The sequence below is a fragment of the Cricetulus griseus genome, chromosome 4 (assembly GCF_003668045.3).
Source record: "Cricetulus griseus strain 17A/GY chromosome 4, alternate assembly CriGri-PICRH-1.0, whole genome shotgun sequence".
Lineage (NCBI taxonomy): Eukaryota > Metazoa > Chordata > Mammalia > Rodentia > Cricetidae > Cricetulus > Cricetulus griseus.
The window spans coordinates 119,259,665-119,284,806 of NC_048597.1; the positions used below are offsets into that span (position 1 = coordinate 119,259,665).

Sequence of the window (25,142 nt, forward strand, 5' to 3'; positions counted from 1 at the left end):
GAAATACATGTTAGATTAGGAGCTAAAAATTCATGCAGTCTTTACTATGTTGTGGATCCTTTATATGTACTATTTCTTTAGAAAATATTGTAACCTTACCAAATACAAGCAGCTCCCTAGGTTTTTTGATGAATTAAAAAGTGTTTTGCTCTTACTTTTTTCTGTTTTAGCCTCTTTGAGTTGTCATAGAAATTTAGCTGGTCTCTGTTTAGGAAAGCTTAGATTTAATTTAAAGCTTCCTCGATTTGGGGGAAATCATGCTGTTTATATCATTTTGTGGAGCAATTTTAATTTGTTTTTATATTTCTGACCATTACAATGCAGATATCTATTGGCAACATAAAGTTTCAAACAGAACATCTGCAGCCAACAAAAACGGAACCACTGTGCACTGAAAATATCACAAATAGAAAGCTCTAATTAGAAGCAAGCAATACCATCACTGGACAGACAGGTCACAACACCGAGTTCACAGGGTGCATCCCCCACTCCCTGGCGTAGGCCCTAAGTCCTACCCCTAAATTTTAATACTTTCGGTTCCATATACGTTGTAACCTTCTCTATAGGTTGCTAAATTGTGGGTATTCTGCGAGGAAGTTGGGTTAAAAGTCTGTGCACTCTTTGCCACCTTCATTCTCTTCGCCTCTGCCCTGGACTTGTAACAGAACTCTATCAAAGCCACCAGCATTGCCAAGCCCAAGCCGCCAACCAGAATGTAGAAGACGCCTGCTACGTTGCTCAGGCTCAAGGCACTCGTCTTGTCCTAGGGAGGATAAAGACACTGCAGTTAGCTATGGGAATGTCACACCTGAAAGGTAAAAGAACATGTAAAGTCCAAGTAGCCAATCAAAGTAAATGTTTAATTTAACTGGGAAATATTTACAGGTATAAGTCACCAATGCAGGGTTATAGATGTAAACATAAAGCTTAGAGCTCTTGGGAAGAAAATTATAGTAATTACCAATAAATTATATATTATTACATTCAATAAAATCCAAAAATTTTATCATTACTAAATATGTAATGAAAACCACTATACTTAACAATATGTAAACATTCATGTATTTAAATAGGGAGGCAGAAGAGGGCTTATTTAGACTTAAAAATGTCATGTTTAAACACCCTTGAAAACATATTTTTAGTTTTTAATATTTCTCTTGGATAGTTATATTCCACATTTACTAATTACAGAACTAAGGCTCTTTAAGTTATCAGTGTCAGACTGAATTCATCATTAACTTATCAAGTATGTGTAAATAATAAGGCATTACAGCATGCATCATTTATTCTTCCAATGCATCCATAGGGAAAAACCTCATGAGCAATATTAATTTTGAACTTTATATACTACTTAGCAATAGTATTTGTAATGTACTGTTGTACATATTACATTCAATAATATACAACATATAAATGCTATTTTGCAAAATTCATAATTTTAGGTATTTTTAAAATTTTAATTTAATTTAATGTTTTTTTGAGACAGGGTCCCATGTAGCCTAGGTTGGCTCACTATGGAGCTGAGGTTAACTTTGACTCCTGATCCTGCTGTCTCTGTTTCTGAAGTTCTGGGATTACAGATTTATGTTACTACTTCTGGATTTTTGAAGATAATTTTCAATAAAAATATATTCAATTTGAGGACCAAAGTATTTATAATTACTCTTACTGATTGAAAATTTTAATTCCACTGCCACTTAAAATGCTTAATAGTTAATATTTTAGGCATACTGTAGTTCAGAGCATCACTATATGTATTACCTTACTTTTAGATATGGGAGTAGTCAAGCAGATCACTGGAAGGTAAAATGCCATAAACTATCAATATGTTTATAACATTATTGCCAAAAAAGTTTAGGAAGGCACCCTGAAGGGTGTTCTGTGGCCATCATCTAAGCCCTAATACCTTGCATGAAAAATCTGATTCAAGCTCTTCAGTGGTTATATTAGAAGGGTATTCAAATCAAGTGGTGCATTTATATATTTCCCTCTCTCTTTATAAGTATTTGTCTGCTTTGTCATGCTACTTTAAATTAACATGGTTTTAATTAAGTGTGTTTATCCTACTTTGCAGCTGCACACAAGGTGACAGTTTCATTATATGGCCAAGCTTGTCTCACTCCACTCTATTTCAAAGAAATGACCTGTTAACCTGACTTTGTTTCCTAAAATTAATAGAAACTCTCCAAGTGTTAGTCACTTGTTTCATTGTGTTAGAATAAACACTATCTCATTTTCTTTCTAGAATATTATATAGAAAAAAATTTAAGAAAAGATTTAAAAAATCTTCAAATATAACTTAGGAGCAATCATATATATGTGCTCCTGGGTACTGGCATTAATGGCATGTGCTGCTACTCCCCAACCTCTCTTGAATATGTTCTATTAGTGAGTATACATATGATGATTCACTGATAAATTGATTTTTTTCCAATTAGAATAAACATGTAACTTTGCACTCCACAAACTCAGCCTATACGTTCCTGCATTGCTCTGTTCAAAATTCATGAGCAGGGACCACAGAGGTGGTCAGTGGTTAGGAGCACTGTTTGTTTTTCCATAGGATGTGGGTTTTATTTCTAGCACCCACAAGGCAACTAGCAACTGTTTGTAACTCCAGTTCCAGGATATCCAATGCCGTCTTTTGGCCTCTGAGAATGCAGGAACATACATGTAAACAAAACACTCAAACACATAAGATAAAAATAGATGAATCTTTAAAAATGAATCCAAGAGCAAAATACCTTAGAACTTGTGGATATGCACTGATAATACTGATTTTTGAAATAATTTCTATTGAGATAATAGATCTGGAAGTTCACCTTATTGATTGGTCAGGCCAGAAATGGGACAGGCCTCTTTGAACTAAAGCAGAATGCTTGGCAGTGTGGTGACATGAATTTTATTTAATATATTTACCTGTTTGCTGATCAACTTCCCATTTCCAGTTTTAAGAACCAACTTTTAAAATACACATTTCATGGTCTCTTTATCCAAAACATAAACCTAACTGACAAAGATTAGTTTGAGACTAATGTAGATAATTACATTATAATATATATAATAGTTAACATTATTTGCTATTATATAATTCTGTTATTATATGTATAATAGTTTAAGTCTTTACTACTGGGGAGCAGTTTATTGCCTATGGACATTCTCTGTGGCTGAAATTTATGGCATTAAGTTCTACTTTAGGCAGTAGCTACATGGACAGAAGAGTTCAGTGTTTAAGGTTTCAAAACCTTTGGACAATTGCTCCCAGTTACTGTTCGTTTTACACACAAGAAGAGACCCCAAACTGCAGTGACTGACCTTGCTTCCCGAGTCCTTGGGTCCACATTCACCTTTATCGTACCACCATTTGTTTTTCAGCTTGTCTAAGACGCCTGCCTCACTGAGTTTCAAAACGGCAAGGTTTACAGGAGTTCTTCACGTGGAAAATAACATAAATAACATTATATATGTTATTTTATGTTATTCAAGTAAAACTACATCAGAATCGCATGGCAAAGTGACGGAGCAAAGGCCACAGTAGGCAGTGTGTCTTGAACTGTAGGCCCAGGTTTAGAATCACACATAAAACTGGGGCCTGCTCCATCGCTTTATGTAACAGGCCCATACTGCTAGGGAGGATTTTTAAAAAATATATAAATATATGCAATTACTGTGAATCCAAAACTATTGGCCTGGTTGGGCTTCACAAACAGCTGTAACCACTCCCCCACACCCACACATAGCAAGCAATTGGAATCCAGAAATGTCTTACTTTTTTCTTTCAAAATGAATAGAGATGACATCAAGTACAGGAACATGCTATGACTTAGCTAGCAAGTTTTTACTTACTTCCTAAGAATGAGTGGGTGGTATCTGTCAGCAAATTGACTCCATAGTAAGCTCATAGAAGGCAAATGGTGTCTCGACTATTGTTCACCAAGGGCCAGTTTAGGTAGTTGGAAGGTCTTTACAAGAGAAATGTGCAAATTGCTATTTTAAAGTATAAACCTACACTTGCATTTTCCTTCTGAATTGCAGCATTGAGCCTAAATGATATCACCATAAGCAATCATCTGCCTTGAGTCCACCATATTTAACCTAATTAAAACACAGAGTTAAGTGACTAAAATTTAAATTCTTACAAATGAATTAATGGTATTTCATAAGAGACTTCTCTGCCACCTTTGATTCCTTCAATGTTAAATATTATATAGAATGTCTCAGACAGGAAGACTTCAGCTCTCACTCAACACTGGGAATTGGAAAACTGTGAGGGTTCTCCTGGTTTTCCATCTCATGAGGTAAGAGAAAAGCTGAGAGAATGGGTAGATAGAAGTAATTCTTGGGAATCTTTTCATGGTGACTATTTGTGGCTGGTGTTTTTTGCCTCCTTGTGTTGGAGACAGTCTGAGTACCTCTGGACATCTTTAAAATTTGACACTGTCATTTTACCTTGGTATATCAGTGTCCTGTGCTATACTTTTAGAAATTCTGAACACATTTGATGAAACACAGCATGTATTTATTTCCTTACCAGGAAAATAATTCCATTTACTCAGTATGAAATTGGGCAATGCGCTGATGTTCATGATGATGGCAGTTGTTCTGGTTAATATTTTGTCAATTTGACACAGTTAGAGCTATCTGGGAAGAGGAACCTTAATTGAGAAAATCTGCTTCCAACAGATTGCCTGTAGGCAAGTTTATAGGACATTTTATTGAATGTGAATTGATGGGTCCAGCCCACCAAAGGAAGTACTACCCTGGACAGGTGGTCCTGGGTTGTATTAAAAAAGCAGGCTGAGCAAGCCATGAGATGCAAGCCCGTAAGCTGCACTCCTCTTTGGCTTCTGCTTCAGTTTCTGCCTCCAAATTCCTGCCTTGGCTTCCCTTCAAGGAAACTCCTTACCAAGTTGTGTTTGGTCATGCTCTTTATCATAGCAATAGAAACAGCAATTACTGTGAATCAGAAATTATTAAAAATACTTTATGTCTTTATTCCTGTCACTTTCATTTAATAAACAAATATTCCAAGACAGAGAGGGCTTAATTTAGGAATTATATAGCAGGGCATTATCCAAACCTGGATTTGTGATAGTCTGACTTCATAGCTTTTATGTTTAAAAATGCGGCAAACACTCAGAAATTGGGTTTGTAGTTAATTAAAATTTCTTGTTAGAAGTTATAATAAAGCCAATCCCTCAATGTTAGTTCACTTTATTCTTATGGGCTCTGAATACAAATACATGTTTTTGAATTGGTGCTATAAGATTTTACTATAATTTAGGTTTCTTATTCCAGTTTGTCATAATACTGATATTTTAGCTGCATTTTGGTTAAAAATCTACAGTAATTTAGCTGTCTATTAAATCCTTTCTCTCATAGCTCTTGTTGAATTCTTATGGCCAAAGGTTGCTATAGTCAGAATTTCAGGTTTGGGAATAGCTGCCGGGTACTGATTTCTGCATAGTCATAGTCCAAAAAGGTGCCACAGGGACTCTAAGGGGTTCTGTTGTTGACTGTTTCAAATTGTAAATTCCTTGAGGGAAAAGATACTGGAAAAACTTCTCTTTTTCTATCCAGGTGCAGATACATTATTCAATTAAACCAGAAGTGTAGTATTTGCCATCTGAATGGAAGCTGGGGATCTGAATTATCCCATCGGGTTATAATCCTACAATTCTGCAATAATGAAAACATGTGTGGTACAGGGTTTGATTATGAGCCCTCTTCCTGATGGCAAACTGAGGCATCTACTCAGACTTGTATCTCAAAATCAAATAAATCATTTTTTTGGATGGCTTGTGTGGCGATCTCTGCAGATTTGTCTTTTATATCTGCAGTTTATACCCTTAACCAAGGCATTAGAGCCTGCTTTCTTCCATTTAGCCCTTTACTCATTGTTTTACCTTTTTTGAGGAAGAAAAAGCAAAATGGTAGAGGAATTGTAAGTTTACCAAGACCCTTCCTTAGTTATCTGAAGAGATACAAAGTGAATTAGAAAAGCATAAGCATTTCGTGGTAATTTCTCTGGCCTGAGTTAGGTCAGGGCTTTAAATATCACCTTTTACCACAAATTTACACTAAGGCATTATTAACTTTTAGACCTCAACAACCTTATGCAGTTATATGGAAACTGAACACTCAAGGGAAAACAACATACTGTAATTTCATTTTAAGTGAGTATTTTGTGTTAAATTTTAAAATGCTTTAGTAACTTCCCTGTAAAGACTTAAAATAATTGTTTGGAACACATTTTTCTTGTTGATATTTGTGAAAACTATGATAATATATGCTGAAAGAACAAAAGTTTGCTTTTAGGAACTGATAAAATTGTTCTGAGGCCACAAATGCTTACTCAGGTCTGTGCAACAAACATTTTCTTGAACTAAAATGTGTTTAACAGACCCAGATTGAATCCCTCATTTAATTAAGTCACAATGATTTTTGTTATATAGGTTTGCCTAAACATACACAGATTTGTATTTTGCTTCTTTTTCTGTGGATAATCCTTCTTGTACCCTAAAATGGGACTGATATTTATTTATATTTGTAAAAAAATCCATAAAGTATTGCTATTTTTTAAGGGTTTTGATTACAAAATCTTTAAACAGAAATTTCCTAACTATATAACATATCCATTTTAAGTTTTCTGGTGCTGGTATCTCACATTTTCTGGCATTTCTAATTTTCAGACAGGAATACTTTTGTCTCAATACATAAATACATTTACGTGTATATGAGAACCATGAGAAAATTCGAGGGACATTGAGGTCCAAAATATAAAATGAATCTATTTATTACACTTGAAGCTACTGCTTTAACATAAATGTGGTTTGCTCCCTCAATGTGATTGCCCTGAGGTGTCAGGTCCTTTAAGAGGTCTGTGTGGTCATAAGGGATCTGAGCCCATCAATGGCTTAATGTTTCTGTTGAGAGGCTTAATGTTTCTGTTGGTACTTTTCTGAAGACTAGATTTGGCTTCGAGGGTTTGGGTTGGTTCTTATAAAAGTCGGCTGTTACTTAGAGAACAGCCCTGAGTTCTCCCTGTTTTCTTCTCCTCTACTGTCTGGTCTTTCCTGGTTTGGTTCTCACCTCCTCAATCTCTTATTCTTTTACCCCTACTCTGCCACATGATACCATCTGTTGTTATGAAGTATTCAGAGCCCACACCCGTGCTTTCTGGACTTTGTACTTTATCAATTATTTAGGATCAAACATCAGAGAGAGGATTAAGGGTACCTGGAATCATGGCAAAATATTTATTTCCTCCTTCTAGAGTAGGGCAGATTATTATAGGAAGATATTAATAAACTCAGTTTAAGAGACTTTTTAGATTGAGGTAAGGGGTGTTAAGGGTAGATATCTCAGCAGGTCCCTCAAGAACACAGAATCCTATTGAAGTTTAGGTGATCCAGTGAGAAAATGTATAGTTCAGTCATGAACCTGAAGATAAATAGGACTCCTTTTCGTTTTGTTAAGTGGTGGCAGGAGAAGCATTCTTTTTTTTTTTTTGTAGAGTATGTAAATCTATGTTTTTAAAAGTATTATTTAAAGTTTTAATTATGTTTTTATGGGTTGAAGGTAGTTTTCTCAGTCAGAATTTTCTACCTAACTACTGCCTTCTTTATCTATAAACACTTTATCTATAAACACTAATCAATCCTTGGTCAAAGTTAGAATATACCCTAATCATGTACTTTCTTATTTTTTTTGAAGAAATGAAGTAGAATTGAGAAAAAATGATAAGGCAGGAATTATGGTATATCTGACGTAAAAACAAAAATGAGTTAGCATTCCTTTGCAGTCTTATTGGTTCCTGATTGATCCATTAATGGAAAACAAAACAAGTACGGAGACCAAGTAATTGTGTTGTTGTTGCATTGTAATGCTTTGTCTGGAGAGAGTTTTCTGGTTGGGAGGCTAGACAAATCAAGGTTATTGATGGTAATTGGAAATCAGTATCTGTCTGGCCAATCATTACTGAGGAAAACAAGTCAGTTTTAGCCTTTCCTCCCCTCTTTACTCAACTACTCACTCCTTCAGAGACTTCCTGCTTTCCAAAACCAGCTTCACAGGATTCCTTGAAGCTAGAGCCTCCCACATTTATTGTCATTGGAGTTGTGACAAATTAGTAACAGTTGCAAATATTTTTGTTTTGACAGTAATTGCATACTTGAGTTTGTAACGGGGCTTGACTGGCAGTCCATCTATGGGCAGGTATGGCATAAGTCTCCCGGCAGATGCACCTATTACTTGACACACTGTTTACCCGCTCTTGGTGACATTGAGGCTAACCTTGGAGTCACCTCCCCCGCTGCCACACTCTCCTTTGTCGTACCACCATTTGTTTTTCAATTTGTCCAAGAGGCCTTGTTCATTCAGTTTTAAAACTGCGAGGTTAACAGCATTTCTTGAAACGATAAAACATATTTTGTAAGAAATTGTAGAGCTGTTAAGATGTTAGAAGGAATGAGGACTTAGCTCTTTTGTAAGCTTCCCCAGATGCTAAATAACCCTCTCATTTTGCTGTCTGGCAGCTCTTACATAGCAGTCCAAATGGACTGTAACTATTTCTCATTCAAAGGCATAACCTGCTGTGCTTCTGGTGCCCAGTGACTCAGTTTGGTTATCGTCTGATAACTGATTACATTAATAACTTGTATTTACTAGTAATGGTGAAATGTTACACTTTTAATTCCTTTGCTCCTAAGAATGTAATGACCCAAAAGACTGAAATAAAAATTCATTCCCTGAAGGGAAACAAAATGTCATTAAAAACAACATCAAAACCGACAACAAACCATCTAGTAATTCAGGACTCAGTGCCTGCTCACAAAGAATATGGCTTGATTATTATTCTCTTTGTTATTTGTGGGGGTTATTGATTCAGTACTTTGAATTGTCTCAGAATTGCAGGTTTCCAGGTTCTTTGAATTTCATGAGGCTTGGCAGGAGACAGTAACACATCTTAGGGATGTTGTCATGTCAAATTTTGTGCTTGGTTTTAGACATTGGATGCAATTTAGAAATTAGAATCACAAATCCATTTTGATTGTTTAAATTAGCAACTGAGCCCCAGGACATCATGCTGCATCTTTACCCAAACAATTTTAGATTAGATTTTCTCTGCTTTCAGTGTCTCTGAGGAGTAATAGCAGCTGTGTATTCTATTCTAATCCTTCTCCAGGAGTCTTAAGAAGGGTGATAAGTTTTGCCTTCCATGTGTTTGGTCTTTCGTGCTTTCACAGTATAGTTTATAAACAACTCATTGAGTCTTTTAAGAGGACTTCTCAGCATTTAGCGAGAATTTTGTTAAATCTTAGGAGTGGCTTAGTCTACTCTGGAAATGTGGACACCATGTTCTGTGAGTGATTTCTTAAAGCCAAATGAATTACCAGTCAAATAAAGCAAACATGTACATGGTCAGCATGATTTAACAGTAAAATGTCATTTAGCTGCCTAACAACAAGGTTTTGGTTATTTTAGCACTAAACTGTCTGTTCATGTGTTTATTCTCTTAAAATGTGTTCCTGGCATTTAAATGATCTGCTTTTCCATTTCTGATTAGCTGAGCCACTTGGAAAGTATATACTGCCCTTGAGGAACCTATGTCTGTGTTCAAGAGTTAGACTGCTATTTCTTAAATGCTAATTAAATAATTAGTTTTTCCTACATTCAAAAGCAAGTGCTACATTAGAAGAGTACAATTATCACATTTCCTAACTTGAACAGCATCATATAGTCAATTTCAGCACCAAAAGGACCAAATTAAAATGTATGTTGGCATGAATACACAATCAATGAAGATAAGGCATGTCAAATTAAAAAAAAATTGTGAAGAAAAAAGTCACTTAAATTTGTTTAGGTTTTCAAAAAAAAAATAAACCCCACAAAAATAGGCAAGTTTTACTTCAGTGAATGAAAACTATTAAAGTCTTCTACTTAGAAATTCTTCTTATTATATGCTTTAGCTTTAAACATTCATATTTGTCTGCATTTTTAAGAAAGCAGTGGTATCCCAATTATTTCATAGGCCGGTTCATACATTCTTTTGATTAAAAGTAAAACCATTTCATGAGAGGGTTATTTAACAGAATTATTAGTCATACCCAAAGACAGTTTCATAGCACAATAGAAAATAAAGAATCAAACAAAAAGCAAAATTAAAGAAATGAATAAAGAAAATAAATCTGTATGTTGAGAAGATTGTTTGTAATCAAGCTCTCTGCAAAATTATTCTCAGATATTGTCTTTCTCATACCATCAAATAGGCCATGTAAAAACAATTTAGTTTCACACTGCTATCCATACATATAAACATATCTATATTTGATTGATAAGATGTATACACTTGACCAATAGTTGAAAAACTGCCCAATTCACAATTAATCCACATACTTCCCTTGTAGAAGCTTGTAGTCCCTTGGTAAAGTTGCTTAATACCATTATGTACATAATTTACTTATATATATATATATATATATATATATATAATATAATTTACAGTGTGGAAGAACTTACTATTTAGAGACTGCATTGAGTATGCCAAAATTTTTCCACGTTAATCTACAACTAGGTGACTAAAGAAGTTACTTTCTTATGTAATTGGGGTGTGTTGTCTCAAGGCCTCCTTAGATTGCTATTTAAACTGCAGTGTAAACCATATGCATATGCATCCTTTGGAATTGTTCTGTCTTATGAAATTACCTTTTGCATAGCAGTGATAATAATCATTGGGTGACTTAAAATATGTAACATCCTTTCACTAATTTACCAGAACAGTTACAAAGTACTGCTTATTCAGCTGAAGTTTTGGATAATGAAACCCCCAAGGAATGATGGTAACCATGGCTACAGAGGTCATAAAGCATCAGTTTAGTCAGAAACAGAGAAAGCAAACCCCTGCTGCTGAGTACTTCATTACTGCTTTGGAAACTCATTCATACATTCTAGATATTGTCTTCAAAACCAGTATAAGAAACACTTACTGATTGTCAGGGATATTCTTGCCTAACTTTTCGTCAAGAAACCTAAGATAGCTGCAGCTCCAAACAGACAGAGGAGAGCAGACATCATGGGCTATTTCTTGCATTAATTATCCATTTGTAGTAAATGAAACTTAAAGTCAAAAGAAAATAAATGCTTTTCTTAAAAAAGGTGGTGGTGGTGGAAAAATAACCTTTGGCAACATTCTTGCTAGATGTAAGAGCTTTATCTAAGATTCTAGATTGTAGATGATAGATTTTGTGGGCTCAAATACAACCCAAGTAATTCACTTATTTGCCTTGCATTTCATACCTCATGGGAACTTTAAGAAAGCAAAAACTCTCCAATGACCTTTCTCTAGCATAAAACTAAGTGCAGAATGGGAACTAAGAAATGGAAATATTTGCACTTCCAAATTTTGGGGAGTTAATACAAGTAAGCTTTTTTTTAGTACAAGGAACATTTATCCCAGGCTGAGACATTTACCTTTCTTCCTGTTACTCTACAAAAGACTTCTCAGCAACTTCGATTGATTTGGATATGTATGCTCTTGTAGTTACTGCATGCCTTATGTCTGATTCTCATTTTTAATTCATTTATCTTGCAATGTAATTTATTTTACTGTTGGTGAAGCATTAAAGTGTACATCTGGTACCATGTCTACCTAAATAAATGGAGCTTGGTAATTACAATACAGTAAGGCTGGTAATATATTGTGTTTGGGGGAGGTGCATGGCATATGTGTGTTCATGAACATGCTCCCTGGTACTGGAACCTCTGTGTGTGAATGTGTGAGGGGGCAGAGGACGATGTCAGGACTTTTCTGCTAGAGTTAGTAAGCTGCTGGCTATAAACTCCAGCCGTTCCATTGCCTCTGGATCCCACAATGGTAGAGTTAATGACTGTACACAGCCATACCCAGACTTTCTTTTAAATGTGGGTGCTGGAATTTTAATTGAGGTACTCATGTTCACCTAGCAAGCACGCTTACCCTCTTAACCTCTGATTCCCTTCTTCACGCCCAAATGGTACAATTTTAAAACTCCAAATACAAATAGTTATTGTAAAGATACAGTGAAAGCAAATGTAAAATAATACAGACCCTTAGATTTAGTGAATGTCTCTCAGTGGAAAATTGGAGCCACATATTGTTTGTAGATGAATAATTTCTTTGCTCTGGCTGAAAAGAATTCAGTCCCACTTCACTTAACAAAACCAACATTTCCTTATTGTGCCATAATCTCTGCACATGACCAAGTCTTTTGTCCTAACCACTGTAAGATGACACCACATCTTTATTATCCTGATATGGAAGGACCCTTTATTATATGCACACGCATAACACCTCTCCTCAGCCTTAAATCTCTGATGTTTTCGCTGAAGAGTTTTAGTCATACAACTTTCTTTCTCTCTTCCTTCTTTCCTTCCTTCCTTCCTTCCTTCCTTCCTTCCTTCCTTCCTTCCTTCCTTCCTTTCTTTCTTCCTTTTTTTTTGAGACAAGGTTTCTCTGTGTAACCCTCGTTGTACTGGAACTTGCTCTGTAGACCAGGCTGGCCTTGAACTCACAGAGATCCACCTGACTCTGCCTCCTGAGTTCTGGGATTAAAGAAGTGAGCTACCACTGCCTGGCCATACAATTTTCTTGATGCAATTTAAATACCTGGCATTAACAGTACCTACAATATTTACTTAAATGAGTTTTTTTCAGAGACCCCAACAAATCCTAACATATTTGTTTTAAAAAACCATCAAACTGTGTGAACTAATAATAAATTATATGAACGATAAAATTCCTTTAGAACCAGCAAAGATGTTTTAAGCAAAAGTGATTTTAAGCAGTTTCTAACAGAGAAAATGCAAAGCACAGAAAAGTAATTCAAGCTTACTTGGTGCTAACTAACCACCAGATAAGTTAAAACAATGCAAGTTTTTTTTTTCTTTTGTTTTCGAGACAGGGTTTCTCTGTGTAGCTTTGGAGCCTATCCTGGCACTCCCTCTGGAGACCAGGCTGGCCTCGAACTCACAGAGATCCGCCTGCCTCTGCCTCCCGAGTGCTGGGATTAAAGGCGTGCGCCACCAACACTCAGCTGCAAATTCATTTTTTAACTTATATAGAAATATAAAAATAAAGCTGATGCCCAGCATAGTCAGATATTTAATAATATGGGCATTTTAACATTCTTACAATGGAATTAAAAGCTAGAAAAAATAAATTGTTTTTTATTTAATAACTTTATTAAAAGTTATTTATTTAAGATACTTGCCTTTGTGGGAACAAATCCTATGAAATCAGACAACATGTTAACAGAATACCTTATAAAAATTCCAACAGTATATTTATGTCAAAAGATAGAAGGAAATCTACAACTCTTAAGTGAATATTTAAGTTAGTTTTGAGCCCATAACTCTCACAGAAGCTTGATTTAAATATCAGAAGCACTTAATGTGTATAGATTCACATGCTATAATACAACCCTACTCTATCAAATTCTATATTAATGTAACTATATTCTATACAGCTGCATAGCTACTAGTATTGAAAATGTTAATAATACATACCACTTTGTTCATATCCATTAAATCAACATGTAAATCAATAGTATATAGCATAGTGCCAAAAGAAAAACTAGGTAGATCTGTTGCTTCATTGTGATCTCAATGTGAAAATAAACTGTCCATATTCTCAAAACTACTGAGAAACTGGATGAACATAAAACAAACCACTCTATAGCAAAAAGAATTTTTAAATTATTTTAATTATATCTTGCTTTCTATGCTTCTCTTCTCATTTCAAAATCGCTACAATGGGACTCATTAGTAAAATCCAAGCAACCAAAAACTACCAAGCAAAAACAACCCTCTCAATATTTTCTATGACTCAGTGATGGTCAGTTTGAATTGTCAACTTGATACAAGCTAGAGTCACCTGGGCAGAGACCCTCAGGAGGAATTGACTCAATCAAGTTGGCCTTTGGACATGTCTTGATTGATGTGGGAAAACAGATTGAAAATAGGTGGCACCATTTCTGGGTCTGAGGAAGAAAGAAGAAAGCTAGCAGAGCATGCACACATTGGTTTCTGCTGGTCCTTGACAGAGGTGTGATGTCAGCAGGTCGTTTGAGCCCCCTGCTCTTGGGAACCCACTGGTACTCACTCCACAGCTTGACTACCCTACTGTGTTGGACTATAACCTGGAATTGTGAACTGAAAGAAAGTGTAAGTAACCCCATAAGTTAATTTTTGTCATTTTATCACTGCCACAGAAATGAAACTAGCACACATACATAGAACTATTGTGTTGAAGCCAAACCTTCTCTACCACTTTGTACAAACTCTCATATAATATTGACAAGGATCTTGGGAAGCATGGGCTGGCCTGAAGCATGCCATTGGCTGTGGTGCATTTGGTTTTGTCTCTTGAGTCAGTGGCTGAAGGCAAGTTTGGTTAGATGGTATACAGGAGACTAAGTGTTATTAAATTCTTAGGAAGACCTTCACATTGTCTGCTTCACGTAAGCCCCAAAGAGCCGAACAAATGAATAGTTACTGCATTAGCTTCCAGCATTTTTTTAGTTGTTTGTTCTTTGGAATGTGCATTCCAAGTTCTTATTTGAGAAGCAAATCTGAAGGAGATAAATCTTCAAGAATCATTGTGGTTACTTGTGAGGCTGTCTACTAGGCACTTAATCAGAGCCTTAGCTATAGATTATGATATGCAATATTTAATTACACTGTGTGTGTGCACATGTGTTTGTGTGCATACAAATATGGACGCCTGTGCATGCAGAGCCTAGAGGAGACAGTTCAGTGCTTGCTTCTATCAACTGGTTCCTTATTCTCTTGAGACAGGTCACTCATTGAACGTGGATCTAGGCTGGCTCCAGCAAGCCATGGTGATTCTCCTGTCCCCAGCCCCCAAAATTGTTGAGATTAGAGATGACCATGTTCAATTTTTTAAATAAACATATAAAAAGAATAAGTCCCATGGATTTGATTTCAGCTCCTCATGCTTGAAAAGCAAGCATCCTTAGTTAATGAACCATCTTCTCAGCCCTCTATTTATGTTAATGTTGAATATTCTAAGGTTAATCTTCACTAATATTTCATGGAGTTTAGTTTCAAATTGTCATTTTAGATCATAGATTATAATTTGTAAAGTACATGCACTAATGGTGTCTTTCAGGATTTGATAAAAGCTGGCTATTTTCTCAATAAAATACATGATGGTGCACACATGATTACAGGTGGTCCCTAGACTTTGGAAAAGTAGTAATGCATATGGATTCAAATATCTGCACTAGACTCCAGTAACAACTGTTTTAAAATTAACTGTGATTTCTCTTATGCATGCCTATTAGATTCAGGAGATACAAAACCAAACTGACACCATGCTGGCCACACAATTTCATTAGGGTAGTTTTGAGTTTGTTGTTTGTCTGGAAGTAATATCCAGTCTTCTACATCAAATTGTGAGCATTAAGTAAACATATCATAAACGAGATTTAAAAATAACTACATGACACATTTATGGGAAAATTGTTGAGAGATCCTTTCAGTTACATTTAAGTAAATTGAGAAAGTATCAGGGAACCCATCTTAAATTCTGTCATTTGATTGTATAGTGGGTCTTCTTTAAGGCTCTAATGAGTCTATGGTGTTCCTCTTCTCTGCCGCACTGGTCCTGCTGTTTGCAAATGTTCCTAAAGGCAGTTTTGGATGACGCTGCAACTAGCTGGATTGCACAATGCTTTGTAGTTTCCAGGAATAGAATTTGCTTTTCCAGCTGATGTCCTTTTTAGTCTAAAGTACAGTTCAGAAAACTGAAAACTGCTTGCTTTCAGTCACTGCATGTTCTATAACATGGTGCAATGCATGCATAAGCTTTCTATGATGAGTGCAAGCTGTGTAAGCTCTGATCTGTTCAGGACTTTGTACTCTTCTACCTTCTAGACTCTGCTTCTTATTCTTCCTAATACAATTTCTAGTCCATGCACCATAGGTCATATTCCTTTTATATCCTTGCCTGCTTCCTAAAAACTTTCAAGGACAGCTTTAAGACTTTAGAATCTTTTTTTTTTCTTTTTGGTCAACATGTGGGCTAGAGGTTATCTTCCTTTCTCACTTCACATTTGTGATCATGGAGGCCTACTGACAGTTAAGTGACTTGTCCTGCAAAGCCCAGCTGGCTGGGAGTCATCTGCCTTCTGGTCCAGTGCTCTTTCCCAAGTACTTTGGCACTCTGATCCTTGTCAAAGCTCTTTCCTGTGTGTCAATGTTATTTCCATCCTGCTATGTCTCTCTGAGGCACTTATATTTTTTTCTGAGAAGTTTGCCAGACTTGGTAGGGATTTTCCCTGGTTAAACTGTGGGGGGCATTTCACTTATATCTACTCTGCATGATTAAGGTGGTATCTCTGACCTCGCTATTACACTTATGTTCACTTAAAACCTGAAAGGAAGGTGGTCTTGTCAATCTAATACCTACTTCTTAAATATGGTTGGAACAGCTGCAGGTAATATTCTTTAATAAATGATACCAATAAACTCCATGGTGATGGAACACAGTCTTTTCTCCTATGGTTGGAATTAGATGCATATAAGTTTTGGATTCCTAAGAATATCATCACAAGAAAACCTTCTGATCTTATACTAGATGAGAAAATTTACTCAGAAGGAATAGCAGAATAAAAATATACAATAAAATAACAAGACCCAGCCACAAAAAACAATCTCACATTTGAGTTTTCATTTCCCTTCCATTACTATGCTCAATCATCTTTAAGAACTGTCATTCTGAAAAGTGTCACTTATTTCATATTCTCATTTCTGCAGCACTGGCCCTTATTGGCTAGCCCCAGGTCCACTGGTTGTTTCACTACCTCAGTACACAAAGCTTGAATGAACTCTCTTCTCTGCAGGGCTATAGCACACTGACAAACAACTTCCATGACTTGTGATTGCCTCAAGATATTATTATAACTTTTCTCTAATTCAAGGCCTATGTGTATTTTTAACATATAATGTTGTTATCATATGATAAGGCTGACTCTATTCAGAAAATGAGAAAAGTGAGGCCTAAACTTGAAGGTTACTCAGTGCCAACACCTACTCAGCACACTCACCCTTTCTACCTTCTAGCTAGTAGAAGAGAACATTGATAAAATAAGATAAAATTGGTGTTTTTATGTCAAGGGGAATATAATATTGCCATCTATATTTAAAAACAAAAGGACCAGGTAAGGTGTTTTTGCAAATATTTTTCAATCTGGCTCCATTTGGCCTGTAAAACAACTTCAGACAAGACTTCTGCCACGAAATTTACTAATTGGAATAGTTAATATAGTTATTTGAGAAGTTAAATGTCATATCCATCATTAAGGGAGACTTAATTCCAGCTGCATGTTTAATTTGACTTGAATAAAATTTATTTCACTACATATTTTATACATGTATTTAGCTCACCAAATGTGTCTGGCTCACTTTCATTTCCAAATATTATAGAATTTTCATAAAATTCTTGGGTGAGAACAGCTTCAACTATTCTTTTTGGTATAAGATCTTAGGTTCCTTTACAGTAGGCAAATATTTGGAACTTATTCCGACAAAACAATATTTGTGTTAATAGATTTTCTCTCATAGTCTTGTCTTTCTTTACTGGCTTTTGGTTAGGTGGAAAATAGTAAAAATAGAAAAAGGAGCCTGAGTGGTAAAACTACTTTTTGACAGTAGTTTGACAGGATTAGCTAAAGAAAGGAAGCTGTCTGGATTTTCCAGTGCTCAGGGATTTGTTGTAGGCTCAGAAAAGGAAGAACACAAGGATTTCGGGTCAAAGAATCCTGTCTGTTCTGCAGTTCTTAAAGCTACTATTGAGTTTATAGCTTTCTTCAGAAAGATAATAATCTGCTTACCTTGCCTTGTTTATTTTAAATTATCTTTTGTCCCTATATGACATTTGTGTGTGTATTCGTATGTGTGAATACAGGTGTGTAGTAGTTCAGTAAGTGGGGTTAAGAGGACAAACTTGGGTGGTGAGCCTCCTCTTCCACCATGTTTGAAAGAGTGTCTTTTGTTTTTCACAGTTGCATAAGCAAGGCTAGATCGATCATGATCTTGTGGAGATTCCTCTGTTTCAGACTCACTTCCCCTGTAGGATAGCTGGGATTGTGCATTTTACTCTTTACATGAGTCCTGAGAACCTGAATTCATGTTGTCAGGTCTGCATGACAAGCACTTTATAAACGGAACTGTTTTCTTTCTGGCCTCTTAACCGCTTATCTTAGAGACAACAGGGTTCTCAATACAAATATGTTCCAATGGACAATAATTATTAATTGAATTAAAATGACAAAGCTTCAATTCTAATTCTTTCTTTTTAGCGTGTGTGTGGAGGGGGGCCGGCATGTGTGCCACAGATGTATGTGAGGGTCAGTAAAAAACTTTGTAGCTTCCCTTGGGAACTGTTTTGTGGAAAAACAATGAGAAAAAGACACCAAATATTGATGACTTACAAGACAATAAAGAGGAAGGTGAACATATCATGGAAATTATCAAAGTCAACTTCAAGAGGCCAGTGATAAAGGGTGTATCAGCAGCTGGAAATTGTCCTCAAGAAAATATTTTCGTTTCCTATTATACTTCTAGCTAAGTCTAAACTACTTTATTTACTTAGTCTATATTACTTCAGCTTGAAAGTATAGCTTGATTTTATTTCAAAAATAGATATTAAATATATAGTATCATCTTTTATTAAAAGTTAGTTGATAACAATGTATTTTGTGAGAAACATTTTGGAGTTCAGTTTAATATTTTTGTACTTTCTTACCTATTATTGTTTGATTGATAACAACTATGAATATTCTATACACAGAGAAATGAACAGCTAGAGAATTTAAATCTCAATGGACGATTGGTACTGATATTTAATGAAAATGGAAAAAAATGAATGGAGTAGCATACAACTATTATGACTTGTGTGAAGGTTTCCCTTTTATCCTATATAAAATTTGTAAGTGGATATTGAAATAACTACTATGCATAGGTAGCAAGCTGGTTTCCTAATGCTGGTGGGTTGAAAAATATAAATGTATAAAGAAAAAGGGATTAACAAATAGGTGGGGGAGGGGTTTCCTTCAAATGGATGGAACCCATTCTTTTGAAAGAAAACTCCCCTCTTACCTTGGTCCTGGAGCTGGTTAGTTCTCCTCTGTCCTCCTCCTAGGGGAGAAATACCCAAAGTTAAACAATAATAGAACATGGTCTTGTATTAAAGTCAAGTTCAGTTCTGGCCAACACCTTCCTCAGGTCTCACATGATACTACCAACTGTCTGATATGATGGGGCTTCCACAGAATGCAATTGAAACCCATTTTAAATATTAAGCCAAAGGGAATGAGCAAAACTATGTAAGATGGGACATATGGCGTCCCCTGCTCAATTAGTCTGTCTTGTTAGAGTACGCTAATAAATTTCAGGCTGGCTTACAGCAGGAAATTTCATGGGATGGTACTGCTTGGGCAACTGATCAGCCGGAGTGATAGGGTAAGGAACATCAAGAGTTCCCATGGAGAAGGAGGTGTCCTGATATATAAATTTATAGTGCTATGCACAACATTGGGTATGGAGCTGCACTTAATCTGATCCAATAAAAATGATTGTAAAAAATGAAAATAACATGCTGGGGGAACATTAGATCGAAGGATGAGGGAAGTCTCATCTGAAACAAGAAATCAGGTGAGGTTTTTTTTTTTTTTTTTTTTTTTTTTTTCTTTCACCTACCAACAAGGCTTTGGTTTCAGTTCATGTGAGCTCAGGACACTAAAGTTGTTATCAGATGGGCTTTTTTTCTCCTTTAGAGCATCTGTGATTAATTAGGACTCCTGGTGTCTTTAGAGAGATGGACAGCACAGTGAAAGAAGCACAAGTTTGAATCTTCAATAGCACCCAGTAGCAACTCAGTCACTCATCAGCTACATGACATATGTTTTCATAGAGTCAAATGTCTGAATAAATATAGCATTAATTCCAGTTGGTTTCTGGGATCAAGTCTGAGAATGAATTGATTTACATGTGCTTGTATACGACAACTATTACTAAATATTTACTTTTCATTATATAGTCTCTGAAATACTTGAGTTATCTCTTTTGAGGGTATTTCCTAGTTAACTGATCTTAAAGTCAGTTTACAGCTACCCTTTGGCATAATTTCAGAGATGGTGGGTGATTGGCTCCCATATAAAATCAAATACCAGACAATTGATTGAATTCCGTGAGACATGAAGGAAAGTAGAGACCAAGAATGAGCCTGAACCCATACAAGATCATGTGCTATTGTTATTTAACTTTGGGTAACTTATTAAAAAACTTCATCAAGTAAAATGACATCAGGTGAGCAGTTGGATGCATGTTGGAAACTCAGTTTGTCCCAGTATGTTACAGAGACAGCAAAATGAGGAACACTGTCTACAGTACGCTAATGGTCATTATGAAGATGTGCAGGGGGAACACATTAAGGTAAATTTTGTGTTACATTGGCAAATCTTGTTTCCATCTATCACTCCATCTGGTTTGCATTGGACTCACCCTATCAACTTTAATGACCTTCAAGTTTCATGATATAAATACTATGTAATAAAAGTTTCCAGTTGCAATATAATATTCTTCTTTATCATTAGTAAATATACTAAAAATGTTTATCCTGACAATACTTTCCCACTAAACACTATAAAATCATATACTATTTTTTTCTGAAACAAATACAATTAAAAATTGGAAACCATGCTTAAAATGAAAAAAATGTACATTTTATCTTGTAAAATAGCTACTTCACAGTTGTCACAGTTCTGAACTAAAATCTTTGTGTTTAGAATAACATAGGAATCAAAGAATGAAAGCAACTGTGGATTCATTGCCTGTGTTTAAAAATTAGAGTCACAGGGCAGCATTTAAACTTTAGGGGTAAATGGTGGCTACTTGAGATAAAGAGAAAATAGTATTGATTTTGCCAAGGTTACTATAATGTCCTTACAAACCATCTTCTCATCTTTATATGATGAATGGTCACATAATAAGGGGCAAATTCTTGTATCACATCTACCTATGAACATATAAGACTTGTTGGCAATAATATTCAAACAAATCCTACCTGCATTTTCAAATTAAATCTTTTATAGATCCTTGTGAATTTTCTTACATGTGTGCCACCAAAAGTGTGCAATATCTACTCACATAAGTGTGTAAAACCTGTATCTCTATCTGAGAAATAAATACCTTTACAAACACCTTTCCATTTCACAATATAACAGATCACAACACAAGATATGGCTCATTCAATTTCTAGGCCAAATATGTTCCTATCACCTCTATTGACTCTCCCAGTCTTACAACTCAAAAGGGGTACAGCAGTTCTGAGACTGAAATACACAGCCAGATAACCTCTCACCTGAAGTGCTCTGAAGCAGGGAGGTAGCTGGTACCCACCACGTGGTAGTCTAAGAGACTGAGAATCTCTTCTTTTTCTTAATTGCACAAGTCAGATATTGGAGATTGTTGGGCAATTATTTTCTATATCTACGTAGGAACCAGCTTTAACCATGGTAAAGTCTTTCTTTGGCTGATTTGTTATCTACCTCAGTGTAATTTCCTCAGCTAAATAAGAATTTATCCTATTTTGTACCTAAATTTAAATTTATCCAAACTTGAGTACTATGAGGATATTTTTAATGTACCTTGGCATTATCAGTGTTGCAAAAACCGAGGCAAAGAGAGAATTTAAAAATCTGTATTCCTATTAAAACATAACATTATTTTTGTAAATATTTTCCCATAAGAGCACTGGAGAGAGGAATCAGAAGACTTCATCTCTAACTTCAGCTGGGGAACTCCGGGCAAATCACCTAACCCTTATTTACAGTATCATCCCTAAAATAAACTGACAGAAGGGAGTCAGAGGGGGTACATTTGTTTGCAAAGAGTGACATTATTCTGTTGTAGTGAACATTTCACTTTAGAAAGAGACTATGCAATGATTCTTAATGTTTTATATAAGCCAAATTTAAACACTTTTTAAAGTGAGCAAATTAAACAGAAAGTTAAATATTAGATGAACATATTTTTGGCCAATGTAACATTGTCATTATTATATTATTTAGTAGAAAGTAACTAACTGCTGTGGGAGACGATACCAGGCCTGTTCTCTTTATACCTTGCAGTCTTCCAAGTAGCTTCAAATGAAAAAGAGGCACTGTCTTAGTTCTCTGGTTACCTGCACCAAATTCTCTTATGAATTTTTTTTTACAAAATTTTGCTTCTATGTTAAAGATTCTAGTGATAAAAAAGCAGGTGCCCAGGTGGTAGTGGCACACGCTTTTACTCCTAGCACTCGGAAGGCAGAGGCTGGTGGGTCTCTGTGAATTTGAGGAAAGCCTGGTCTACAGGGCGAGTTCTAATACAGCCAGAACTGTTATACACAGAAACAGGGTTATACTAAACTAAATCTTAAGAAGAAAACTAAAACCTAAACCTTAAGGGGGGCAAAAAGCAGGACTGGTGACAACAATTTTCTGAATTTTTGAACGTACAAGCTGCAAATATCTGGAAAGACAGCTACTCTGAGGGCTGTAGCTGATGACATTCCTGTTTACTTGCAGTAGGACTTTGGCCTGTTGTCACCTCAGAGAGAGACTCAGGAGGTAGTAATTTTTGGTGGTTTTTGTCTGTCTCTGTGCAGTGAAGCAACATGGAAGAGGAATGCCTGTATGCTTTCATTTACTCTAAAAGTGAGTAGCTGTTACTATCTCATGTATTTGATTGACATTCCAATATAATTCTTATTCTTGTTAGCTGCTAAACACTACTCAAGAAACATCCCATTTCAACATTTTCTTAAAAACTTATCTGTACTCAATTTCTTCATTGAGTACTCCAGAATAAAAAAAGCATTGTAATCTAAGTGAAATTTAGCTCATTTCTATATATATATATATGGATTTGTGTGGCCAGTCAGATTTTCAAGCCATATTTTTTATAACATCTCAGTATTATATATGCTTTGAGAAGCAAGATCAAAGTAGAATAGATGGTTTCATGCTTTTAATTTTCCTTTATTGTTGAGTTGTATGCTACGAAAAACATATTGAAATGGTGCCATAAAATTTTTGGAAGTTAACTTCATTCTTTGTGCATCTCTTCCTAGATTTTAGATTCTCAGAAATTGTGGGATTTGTCCATGTAAAAGAAATGATGTTCAGTTATGAAAAAATATACATATCAAAAAAGCAATACGCTAACATTTCAATGTTTTGCTAGTCTACTCTTCTTTTATTAAAAAAATCTGTTAATCAAGAGATTATTTGCTTCTCAGAAGGCTCAGACATCTGGAGATATGAAAGATGACTTTCTACTTACATGTTTCCCTGCATGTGATACTGTATAACAAAGGAATCTTAGATGTCTGTTAGTTCATTCTGAAACCAATAGCTAGAGGTCTATTTTGAGCATCAGGAGAAACCTTTTAAATAAACAAACTTCAGTCTTATTCTAAAGTAATGAACAGTATAATTCTAAACAGAATAATTACTATCCCACTCAACTATTTTATCTTCCCTTTCTTAAATATGAAAGCATAAAACTAGTTCCATTTTGGCTGATACTATCTTGAGATGTAAGAATTTTATCCCATTTACAGTGGTGGATGAATGCCTTCTTATATATACTAGTGAAGTAGATGGTGAAGTAGGTTTTCATGTTTGCAGGAAAAAATGTTTATTTATGATCTCCTAAGTAGATGATTATCATCAGCATAAAGCTGCATTAAAGCATCATTGCAGATAATACTACACTGAGGAGTATATTACATTTTCATAATCCAGTAAGCTTTAAGGCATCTGTTTTCAACTTGTGGGTCATGACCCCTTTGGAGGTTGAATGTCTCTTTCAAAGGGGTCTCCTAAGATAATCAGAAAGTACAGATATTTACATTATGTTTCACAACAGTCACAAAATTACAGTTATGAAGTAGCCATTAAATAACTTTATTGTTGGGTCACCACACCATGAGGAACTGTATTAAATGGACAGCATTAGGAAGGTTGAGAACCACCACTTAAAGTCATCTGATATTAATGTTCACTTTATTATGTATCTTTCCAAAGCTTTAATTTGTATGTGTATACATGATACAAGATTTTCTCTATCTTCCTAATTGTTGCATGTAGAAAGAGACTTATTCCACCTTCTCTTTTCAAGTTTCTCCCTAATTTGTCTGTATTCTCTCAGGTAAGAGTGTTCTGGAACCCTAAGGGGCAGGAATCTATTGCAGTATGGTTAGGCTTTTCTGCTTTCTTCAGATTTATAAGAGCTGCTGAAGATCTATGGTCCTGAGCAGCTGAAGGAACCAGACCGCCCCCTCTCTGCTGAAGGGCTCAGGCCACCTCTACCCTGCATGCTTTCATTTAGGAAGATGTCTGAAGAACTGCATCTGCAAACACTGCCACAAAACTTGCTACTTGATCTTTGCTGATGCTCTGAAGCTGCACAAAGAGCTGTTCGTCAGTGACATACAGTTTCTGATTATAAAGGCCAAGTACGTTTGTCATATATAGAAGTCACAGTCCTATGCACTGAGATGCTGTGTCAGGAAATTTTCTCGACATATTCTCTTCATTGAAGAGTCATTTAAAAAAAAACTTTAAGAACCACTTTGTAGTCATTGTGAAAATATATGTCCTAGAGAATAACAAACAAACCTTATACTGGAAAATTTAAACCTTGGTGTAGAGCATGTTTAGTATGAATGTAAAGGCAAATTCAATATTAAAGGAAAAAGTAGAAGCATGACTATGCTTCTCTCAAGTCTGTTTTGTGCATTTCAAAGTACAAGAACACAATGTTCTCACACACTAACCCCATGCACAAATTAACTTTTATTAATACCTCCTTGTGATGATGCCACAGTTGCCCTTCCTGTGTTGGGAGTACAGTCATCTTTATGCCTGGACACTGACTCACTCTGGCCTGGTACACTTATGGATGTTGAAAGCCTCGGATGGCTAAATTCTCTGGTGCAGGGTGTTTGTCCTGCAGCTAAGAATTACATGAGAGCAACATGTCCATATATTCTGCTGGGATTAGAAAGTCCACTTAAACACAAAATATGAAAC

At 35.6% G+C, this 25,142-nt stretch overlaps 1 protein-coding gene and 1 long non-coding RNA gene across 5 annotated transcripts in view; one reads left to right on the forward strand and one right to left on the reverse strand.

The window, feature by feature from the left end:
• Positions 1 to 24,834, forward strand: part of LOC107979488 — a 46,576-nt gene extending 21,742 nt beyond the window's left edge. Inside the window, exons 3-4 of one of the 3 annotated variants that reach the window (XR_004769548.1) lie at positions 22,712 to 22,760; positions 24,330 to 24,834. This is a non-coding gene — a long non-coding RNA (uncharacterized LOC107979488). Of the gene's footprint in view, positions 1 to 22,711; positions 22,761 to 24,258 lie in introns of all 3 variants that reach the window. The other 2 variants (XR_004769542.1, XR_004769550.1) reach the window with 2 other exon arrangements.
• Gria4 (glutamate ionotropic receptor AMPA type subunit 4) overlaps positions 1 to 25,142 on the reverse strand; it is a 351,745-nt gene that overhangs the window by 8,419 nt on the left and 318,184 nt on the right. The window contains exons 14-15 of one of the 2 annotated variants that reach the window (XM_035443428.1): positions 3,316 to 3,430; positions 629 to 763 (exon numbers count right to left, since the gene is read on the reverse strand). In XM_035443428.1, coding sequence (XP_035299319.1) covers positions 629 to 763; positions 3,316 to 3,430 — 250 coding nt within the window. Of the gene's footprint in view, positions 1 to 628; positions 764 to 3,315; positions 3,431 to 8,295; positions 8,411 to 25,142 lie in introns of both variants that reach the window. The other variant, XM_035443427.1, reaches the window with a different exon arrangement.